The 10,574-nt window shown below is 42.2% G+C and overlaps 1 protein-coding gene across 1 annotated transcript; it reads left to right on the forward strand.

Moving 5' to 3' along the window:
• The first annotated feature begins 492 nt into the window (after nt 1-492).
• On the forward strand, nt 493-2,690 carry LOC111856488 (uncharacterized). The gene is made up of 2 exons (XM_023836480.2): nt 493-699; nt 1,015-2,690. The coding sequence occupies exons 1-2, from the start codon at nt 555-557 to the stop codon at nt 1,155-1,157; spliced, it is 288 nt and encodes a 95-aa protein (XP_023692248.2). The 5' UTR covers nt 493-554; the 3' UTR covers nt 1,158-2,690.
• Nucleotides 2,691-10,574: the final 7,884 nt, after the last annotated feature.

Here is a 10,574-nt window from a genome sequence, read left to right on the forward strand (position 1 = left end):
TGTTTGTTATTAGTGTATAGTAAAGTTCTTAAGTTATGTTAGGATGTTAAGGTATTCTCACTTGCTGTTCTTCGAATAAATTATGAATGTGCACTGACTGTTCTACAAATGCATTATGAAGGCATTATGAAGGTAAAGTTAATGTAAGGGGTGACCTAAAACTTTGAACAAGGTCAGAAAACAGTGTTGATACTAAACTTTAAAAATTTAAGTTTGCTGTTAAACAACATGCTGATAAGAAGGTTATTATTTTATTGATCTCTATAGTAAAACTTTGACCAAAGCTTATGGCTTATGTTTAAGTTCTGGGAAATTTTGTTACCACATTCCACTACTTCCCTGACTGCATGTCTGGGTAAGAGCCAAACAAACCAGGAAATAGCTGTCACGACTGTGCTGGAGCACGGAATGAGGAATTAAGTAGCAGTCATAGACCTGAACTACGTAATTCACCCCTCCCTCCGTATACAATATTCACAGTGCAAAGTGAAATTGAAAGCACAGAAGCAGAAAAACAGAACGACGATAATACCAGACACAGGAAAAAAAACAGCATGGGAAAAACTTACCAGGTCATGGTAAATGGAATAAAAGGAGAGAAAATAACAGTTGATGTTGGGAATTCAGAGGATCAGATGAAGAACATGACTGTTTTAGAGCTAAAGAAGAAAATTGCTGAGAAGCTGCCAGGGACAGCAGGTAACTTTCTGTGTGTCAAATACTCTTCATTGGTCAGTGAGAAGGCGATGTGCTTTGTTGCACTAAGGAAACATAGTTTGGCGCTCGTCAATCAGATTGCCAGTTTGAATTCCCTGCTATTGTACCTTTCAGACAGCTACTTAACTTAAAAGTGTTTAATAATTGGTTCAAATTAATGAATGCCAGTTCAAAATGATCACCCAAAATCCCTAATCTGATTGTTTTTACCTTTTTTAATGTTTTAAATATCGTGCCGTCCTTCCATGCTTGGACTGCTTAACAAATATTTTTGCTTCTGCGACGTTTCTCTGACAGTGGATGACCTGAGCAACCTGAGGCTGATTTTCACCGACAAACAGCTAGAGGATAACTGTCAGCTCTCCTCTTATGGGATCCAGGACAAGTCCGTCATTCAGTTGGTGATCCGATTGCCTGGGGGTGCACAGCTTCCCCAATGAAGTACAGCAAAGATTCCTACAGCGAGCAGCAATATGCACCTGAACAACACTGTCTAGCACTGCAGAATGAGGGAATGATTTCTGTTGGTGGATAAATGGACAATATTCTCCTGAATGATAACCTGGCATGGATTAACCGTATGGGCTTTTGGGTACATGCCCAGGGGCACCTCTTCCATGGGGGTTTAGGCACTTAATATTCTATTTCCAGTCTTGATGAAAACTTCTCATTTTTCTGCTAATAAGCATCTAAATCAGATACTGTAAAATTAAAAACATTTACAAGACAAAAAATAGTCTACTTTTTATTAGAAGGTTGCTGATATCACCATAATGCAAACCAATATATAAAAGTATGTAAATACTTTATAAAGTATGAAACTCTTTTTTAACTCGTGTTTTCAAACACATGAAAAAAGCAGACTGCCAGTCTTTATATCCAATGAATATCTTTTTTATTTATGGAAATTTTGTAAATAACACTGGGAGCAGACTGTCAGGAAACAGAGCTCGGGGGAGACCCAGTTGCGGGCAACATAGTTTATTTTCAGGAAAGCAAACAGGATCAATAGGCAGGATCATGGTTGGGGTTACAGAGCGAGAGGGTCAAAGCCAGAGGGGTCAGTCCAACACGGGAGTTTGGGACAGGAGGCAGGTACGCTGGGAGAAGCCGGGGAATGGGAACAAGACTGGAGCGCGGCGGGCAGGACGGGTCAGGGCTAAACGGGAGACTAAAGCAGGCGCGCTCAGCGCTCAGTAAAGGACATGAACAATACCTCACACAGAGTGGGAGGCAGCCTAGGGTTTTAAAGGCAGGGGACAGGTGGTGATAGTCAGGGCTGAAATATCTAATTTTTCTTACAGATATTGCGACTGCTATATGATTTGCAACATAATATTTAAAAATTAAGCTTCAGTTCAGTATTCAGTGCATAATCCAAAAATCAATAATAGTACATCTGACCTGCCTTTATGAATAGATTGTTTTCTTCTTGATGTCAACTTTAGGTGATTATGGACTCCATAACCTGGGGGCCACATGCTACTTTAATGATTTTTCTGCAAATGGCAAGACATATCGTGTTGTGGAAAGGTTAGAAGGTCAAAAGAGTTCTCATACTGTTAGTACACTAGATCTTGAATCAGTGTTTGATAAAAAATTGAGCTATTTTGTTTGTCCTTGTTACATGTTTGCTTACATGCTCTTCTAGATAGTGAGAATCAACATGGAAGTCATGAAAATGATGGGAGCCTATTGCAGGGGACATCCCCCCCAAAAATGTTCAGCTTGATGATTATCTATCAAAAGCTTTGAAAGGTAAATTTACAGGCATTAAAAAAACTGACATGAAAATTAATGATGATTCAAGCTTCACTGTAACACTTGCAGACAATGTCTTACCAATCTATGTATTATTAAATAGTGCTCTATTAAAACAAATTGTTACATGATGGCCTGCTGGAAATCTGATGCTGACCAACAGTGGGCGATCACCATGCAGGCTGACAGTAACTATGGTTTTCTCACCAGCTGACTCAATGAGTGTTAATGGGAGGTGACTGGCAGTTCATTATTGTTCACTAGATTCACTACAATGATTTTTTGTCCATAAAAAATATGTATGAACAATAGCAAAAAACATAATCATAATAGTGAGAAATAAATGTATCAGTTGTGTATTTGTAACAGCATGTTCTGCCTACCAGCTAGCTAGCTACAATCATCTGGCTACTACTCACTGGATATTTAATTATTTTTTAAGCATCTGGGTGGGGTGGGATGAGTCGCTTTTTGCATGGGGCCCCAGAAACAACAAACCTGTCCTTGTTTATTGTAACAAAGTCAAGGAAGGAAGAAAGTCGATGGATGAAGATGGTGATGTTTCAGGGTTGATTAAGTTTTAAAGTTATATTGACTTTGTATAGATTGGATTTTTTTGGCAATAGCGCTGTTGTGAAAATGTAATTTTGATGCCTGTATCCTGAAAGCCAGTCCAGTTTTTTGTAGGTACTCAGGATTGTATTTAAAGTAACCAATATTGTCATCATCATCTTTTACTTTATCCATCCATTTTCTGAAATTGCTTCTCCTATTCAGGGTTGTGGGGGCGGGGGGGTCTGGAGCCTATGGGCACAATGCAGGATGGGGTGCCAATCCATTGCAGGGCGCACGCACGCACGCACACACACACACACACTTTGCAACTCAGCATGTTTTTGGATTGGGGGGGTTACCAGAGCATCTGGAAGGAACCTCATGACGACAACATGCAAACTCCACACACATGGAGCCATGGTTGATACATGAACCCAGGTTCCAGAGGTGTTAGGCAACAGTGCTAGCCACTGCACCACCATGCCACCCTATCCATTTATTTAATCTATATTTTAATTACTTGTTTGTTTGTTTGTTTGTTTGTTTGTTTGTTTGTTAGTTATTATGACATTATACAGTGCTGCAAGAGAAGGAAAAAGTCATTTTTGTCTGAAAAAGTTAGGAAATCATTTTAAACTACACTGGAAATTTACAGAAAGAGTTTTTGCTTTTTTTTTTCCTCAGAAAAGCTTATTTTACTTTAGGAGCATTTTTCAGTATACTCCTAATATGGAGGAAATTATTTTGAATACCTTTTTAGAAGAGCTTAATAAACTACAAGGGGTGCTTGAAGTACTGTCCCATGCTAGCAGTGAACAGCTGCCCATGTACTAGTAGTGAACTGTTTTCAGTCAGCTTGTTATGTTTTACGGAAATGTTTGGTATATTAATAATGAGCTTCTGTCAAACTAAAAGTATGCAGTGAACATATTTTCATATAACCAAAGCTGTATTCAAAGTGCACCTCAAGTAAAATTTAAGCAATATTTTGAATTGATTATAAATAGCACTTCCATTAGATTAAACATACTTAAAGTTGTTCCAACACCTTTAGTATGCACTTAGTATAGCATGACTAAAGTGTGATTATTACAGCTGAAAAAATTAATCTCACAGATGGTCTCACATTGTCCTTAAGAACCCTTATGATGTTTTGAAGAATTCATAGTGGATTCTATGATGGCAAGCTGGCCAGGTTCTGCTGCAGCAAAGCAGCGCCAAACCATGACATTTCTACCCCCAATGGATCGAATTTGGTATGGGGTTCTTTTGCTCAAAAGCTGTCTTTGGTTTACGCCGAACATGTCCTCTGTTACTGCGTCCAAATAATTCAATTTTGGAACCACCATATCATCACGCTTACATATATCCCACTGAGAAATACTGGTAATATGTGACCGTAGGCAGGTCTATACATTGGAGGAAATACTTTGTTCCAGGTGGGTGGTAGGTGGATGTGTACATGCGGATTCAGATGGAGCCAGAGCTGATCCACGCATCACCACTTACATTTTGTTGTTGGGGCTGTAAGCAAGGTTCTTAATCACCAGTTGCTCTACATCCAACTATAGCTGGAGACCTGCCTGTCTTATCTAATAAATATATATCATTTAGTTTAACACACACTGTGACAGGATGGCCTGCTGGGAATCTGATGCTGACCAGCAGGGTGCGATCAGTACAATGCAGACTAACAGTAAATTGAGGTTTTCTCACCAGCTGACTCAATGAGTGTTAATGGGAAGTGGCTGACAGTTCATTATTTTTCACTAGATCTACAATGATTTTTTTTTAAATATGCATTAACAATAGGCCCACAAAAGCGGAAATAATCATATCAGGCAGAAATAAATTTGTTAGATGTATATTTCACAAAGAGGGTTTAGCAGCTACATTTTATTTATTTAGGAAAAGTTTTTATCCAAAGCAACATAGTTTGTTTATTTATTTATTTATTAATTTTTTTATTTAGAGAAAGCTGGGTCAGGGCCTGTCCTGGGAGGTTAAAGGCTTTGCTCATGGACCCAACAGCATAATGACTCCACAGGACCACAGGACTTAAACTGGTGGTTTTCTGATCACAGACACAGCATCCTAGCCTGAGTCACACACCAGCCCCACTACCCAAACTATGCTGACTGGAAGTTCAACAAAACCTGAAAAACATTCTGAGAAGCACTTTATAGCTTCTTAACATTCCCAAAACTGAAAGCACAACTGCAGCACAAAGTTTTATGGGGTTAATCAATGTGCAATTACATGCACCAGATATCAAACTGGGTTACACTATAAACGTTTTCCTGGCCAAAACATTAGTGCATGGGGTACATTAAAATATGCAAAGGCACTCAGAATGAATCAGTAGGTTTCTGCAATAGGCACAGAACCAGACACAAAACAGGTGAGGAAAGGTGCAAGATAACTGGTTTGGAAAGAAGCAGCACAACAAAGACACTCAATAACACACAGCATGGCGTGCATTAACCCACTTATACCACAATTACTACACTTTTAGTTTACACGTTTGTACTGTGTGATGGTCGAGGCCACCCAGAGTACTGTTTCTACGCCACACCCTCTTTCATGTCATTCGGTTATTATTTGCACAATTTTATTTGCAATCGCATGTTTAGGTAAATCATCATGCGATCGCAGCTGATTGGAAGAGCCCAAGCGTTTCCCTAGCGAAGGGAGAACTTTTTATCATAGTTAGATATCGTGGGTTAATGTTTTAGGTATTTAAGTGTGTCCGCCCACCCCTTGTGTGTGTGTGTGTGTGTGTGTTTGGGAGGGGGGGGGGGGGGGGGTTAGGGGGTCTGCATAGATCACATTTAAGGACTAAATTGTCCCCAAAGTGTAATAAAACCTGAAATTTCCCTACTTTTGGGGTCCCCATTTGGATAACCTCAGTTTTATAAAAATCTGTGAATGCAATCAAAAAAGTAAAAATGCCAAAAGTCTTGTATTTGGGTTGGTTACTTAAGGCTAAGGTTAGGGATGGGTAGGGGTTAAGGGTGTTGTGATTGGGATTAGGGTTTTTCCCATAGAAATGAATGGAAGGTCCCCATTTAGATAGGAAGACCAACAATACCTCAGCAGCAAGATGCTTGTCATCTACCCTTAGCAGACAGGTGACCACTTGTAAATGGAAGACATTTATATTCGTATGTTGTTGATGAATATAACTAAATATACAACTAATCCTAGTTGTTCTTTCCTCCAAATGCTTACTTGAAGTACATCAGATCATCAGAATTAATATAGCGGGAAACCTTTACTGGGGATGAGGGCACAGAGATCTTTTGTCCAGCTATATTTTACAATGAAAAATATTGATGGTAGGCAGATAGTAATGCAACTTTTACTTTCATTTCACACTGAAAAGGGAAATTGTGTTAAACAATGTGAACCAGCCTATAGACAAAAACATACCTGAATGTTTCAGGAATGATAAAATGTTGGCAGCTCGCCCCTTTCTGGTGATGCGCCTGGCCATTACAGGGGCCAGGTCTATTGGGAATGCTATCCTGAAAGTCCCCAAGATCCCCAAACGGCGGGGCCCATTGCCAAGGCGCAAACCACAGCTCTGCCCCCTGAGGTTCCAGTGCTGACGGTTCCTGCTCCGCCCCCCGAGGTTCCTGTGCCGGCGGTTCCTGCTCTGCCCTCTGAGGATCCTCTGCTACCCCCTGCTCCGCCCTCTGAGATTCTTGCTCCATTCCCTGCCCCTGATCCCCCGGACCCTGCTCCTGTGTCCCCAGCTCCCATGGCCACAGTCCCTGTCCCTGAGGAGGTCCCGAACTATTGGACCACTGCTCCTTCCCTCTTGGTGGAGGAGAAGCTCGAGTGGGACCCCTTGAGGATTTACCTGACTGCCCCTATGCATCCCTCTGTGGGGGGTTACCCCAGCCACCACCCCAGTGTGGCAGATCCCTGCCAGGACCTCAGCTCTCTGTGTCCCAAAGAGGGAGAGGACATCTGCGCAGGGGTCAGGTCCCGCCCCCCCTGCCTCCGGCTTGCCTTTGGTCCTCCTGGCTTTCGCTCGGCGGTCACCTGCAGATCCTCCGGCTCCTACTCGGCTGTCGCCTGCGGTCCCCCTGTGGCATCTCATCGGGCGCCTTCGGTCCCACCTCCAGCACCTCGTCCGTCGCCTGCGGTGCCCCCTGCTCCGACTCGTCAGTCGCCAGTGCCTTGGCCGGCTGTGGCTGCTCCTTCACCTGCCGCGGCTTCTGCTCCCTCCTCCCCTCCTTCGGCATCCCCTTCGCCTCCCTTCTCACCTCCTCTGGTGTCCCCTCTGTCTTCTTCCTCGCCCCCTCCATCAATCCCTCCAGCTTTCTCCTCGCCCCCTTCAGTGTCCCCTCCAGCTCCTGCCCTGTGGTCGCCAAGGGTCCCTCCTGCTCCAGCCTCACGGTCGCCCATTGCCCTTCAGCTTCCGCGTTTTATCTGCCGAGTCTCCGACTCCCTGGTGCCCCTCACCCTCTGCTTCTTTGCCCCCTGGTTTTGTGCCCCCTGTGTTTGCTCCCTGTCCCTCTGTGCCTCTGTTCGCTTCTGGTCCCTTTCTGCCTCCTGTTGGTTTGTCCCTGGTGTTGTCCTCTTTCGGGTTCCCGGGTGCTGTGTTTCCTTTTCTGGTGTCCCTTTGTCTGTCCGCGTTCCCTGTTGTGTGTTGGTTGTTGTCTGAGTTGGTCTCCTTGTACCTGTTCTGTGTGTCCGTGCTGTTCCCCATGCTTTGTTAATGTTCTCGCTTATGTTTCCCCAGGCTTCGTCGTGTCCCAGGTCTCGTTCTTCATTTCCCTTAGGCGTGCCCGGAGTGCGTGCCTTTGGGGGAGGGTCCTGTCCTACTCCACTCGTCCGATCCTCCCATGTGCCACGCCCCCTAGTTAACCTCGTGTGGAATCCCTGTGTGATTAGCTGTTTCTTGTTGCTATCAATAGTTCAATGTATTTAAGTCTGTGTTAGGTATGTTTTGCCCAGTCGGACATTGACGTCAGTCCTTTGTTTAATCTTTGTTTGTGGATGTATTCTCCCCAAATAAAGCCCTCATTTCCCTGACTCCCTGGACTTCTGCTCCTCTGTTCCCGCTCTGGCCCCGCAAGTCAAGACACCTTAAGGCCCAATATCCCCACTTTGCCCTACCCCTTCGCCCTACCCCTCCGTTTTGCGCGTACCCGCGTAGGGTAGTGTTGTCCCATTTCTTTTTAGCAGCAATAATAATTATTAGTATTATTAATGATTATGCAACTGTATGATGTGATATTAATGTACTAAGTAATAAAAATAATAATAATAATACATTTTATTTATAACACACTTTTCATTAACAAAATCTCAAAGTGCCACATTAAAAACAACAAAGTTAAAAATATCCATAAAATCTAAAAATATCACTACTACTAAATATGATATCTTAGCAGTTGTATGCTTTCCTAAATAAAAAAGTCTTCAAATTTGCTTTGAAAGAGTCCAGGTTCTGTGTAACTCGCAGCTGGACAGGAAGATGGTTCCATAGCTGTGGGGCAACAGAGCAAAAAGCTCGACCTCCCATAGTACACAGCTTAGTAGAGGGAACTTGAAGTAGCATGCTACCTGATGATCTGAAGATGCGGTTTGAGGTTTGCAAACTAATCAAATCTTGAAGATATGAAGGTGCCAGACCATAAATACATTTATGGGTTAACAGAAGTATTTTATACTCAGAAGTAATGTTATTTCTTGTTTATTTCCAACAACAATGATACACTAATGCATACAAATGTACAATAGCCTGTACCTCTGGTGAATTGCTGTGCTTCGTGATCAACTGAAGTAAATTACTGGAATGCATTTGATTGACTACCATGTGTTCTGTACGTCCCTGCCCTGGTTTAGATCCCTCCAGTCCCTTTTGTGTCTCGTTCTTTTACATTCCTTTGTATATAAAGCTCCCTGTTTCCTGATAGCTGCCTCATGGATCATTGGTCATACCCTTCATCACATTATAGAACATCAGTATGTAATCACAGTTCATGTTAAACTGTACCTCTGCTTTCAGCTTTAGGAATGTTAAGAAGCTACAAAATGTTTCTCTGAATGTTTGTTCAGTGAACTTCCAGCTAACATACCTGGGGTAGCTGCTAAACCCGCTTTGTAGAATGTGCCTCTGAGAAGCTATTTATTTCTGCCTTTATGAGGAAAAAATTCTACTGTATATCTTATGAATAATTTTAGACCTGTATTGGATTTTTGGAGTGACCTGCCAGTTTACCTCTGCTTGTGGTGCACCGCCACAAAATGTAATGGTGTGCTAAATATGGCAATTCATAGATTAGCTAGTAAAAAGTAAAATGGCTACTCAGATCAGCATGTGATGAATATTGCATGTGCTCAACAGAGCTAGTTTAGTGTTCAGAGTAACAGGACGAAGTACTGGAAGTAGAGAAGCTGCCATTACTGCGCTGGTCTGAGCTGAATGGGTAGCCCTGGGATAGACTGTGGACCGGAATAGGAAAAGCAGTTACAGAAAATGGAGAGATAGATGGATAAAGCCCTGGTCTCGGTTCTCTGTATCCTGTATCTCTGAGGGCATAGACACTGTCACCGCCCCTCCAGATCTACTGGCGAGAACCTTACCTGATTCCAGCAGCCTGTCCCGGATTCCCCATAGACCTGTAATCCCAGCTCCTGACGTTCCTGTTTCATCCACTTTAATGATCCAAATTCACCATAGAGTTTTCCACTAATTCATTTTGATGTAGTGGCGCCAGAGGAAAGTTGATATCCATCTATTCTTGCTTGTTTACATTATAAATACATGTTTTTATATGTTGTATGTAGTATGTACTTGCTAAGGCACCTTTTTAGAAAAGCATGTGACTTCTCATCACCGTAAATTAAATGTAACAGGCATGGATTTAAACTGCTCAGGTTGGGGGAGGTGGAGGCAATTAGAAATTTTAGGTGGGCAGCATTTCACACAAAGAACTATACTACAGTTCACTAGTGGATTGTGACCACAGAAACAGGTGGCGGACACATGACCAGTTTCATATTTCATGTTTGAACTATTTATGAAGATTAATTATTATTATGCGATTTCCATAAGGTGCTTTGGATAGAAGTGTATGATAATCAAACAGAAACTTAACATAAACATAAGCTTTTTTACTTATCTACTGGCATATTAAATACTGAACACTTACACATCCCCCCTGAACTCTGTCCCTTCTCTGACTTTAGAACTACTTTAAATAGTAGTCACTATAAACTTACCTTTTTGTACATATGCAGGAGTGTACACAAGTGACCTGCACTGTGTTGGTGTAAAGTGGGCAGGGAAGGTGTAGCATTATTGCCTGAACTGTCCACTTGATTCGAAGGCACTGGTCCCTAAGCTTGGTTATTCGAGCTGTAATGGACTTTCTGGTAGCAAGTGTTGATTTGGGAACCAAAAACTGTTGTATGCTGTTTATGGTTGTGCATGACTAATTTAAGTGAATTATAGCATGAAATGTAACTAAGCAGGTAACCATTTATACTGAGTGCTGACCAATTGCCAGTTCTCATATATC

This window comes from Paramormyrops kingsleyae, chromosome 12 (genome assembly GCF_048594095.1).
Source record: "Paramormyrops kingsleyae isolate MSU_618 chromosome 12, PKINGS_0.4, whole genome shotgun sequence".
NCBI lineage: Eukaryota > Metazoa > Chordata > Actinopteri > Osteoglossiformes > Mormyridae > Paramormyrops > Paramormyrops kingsleyae.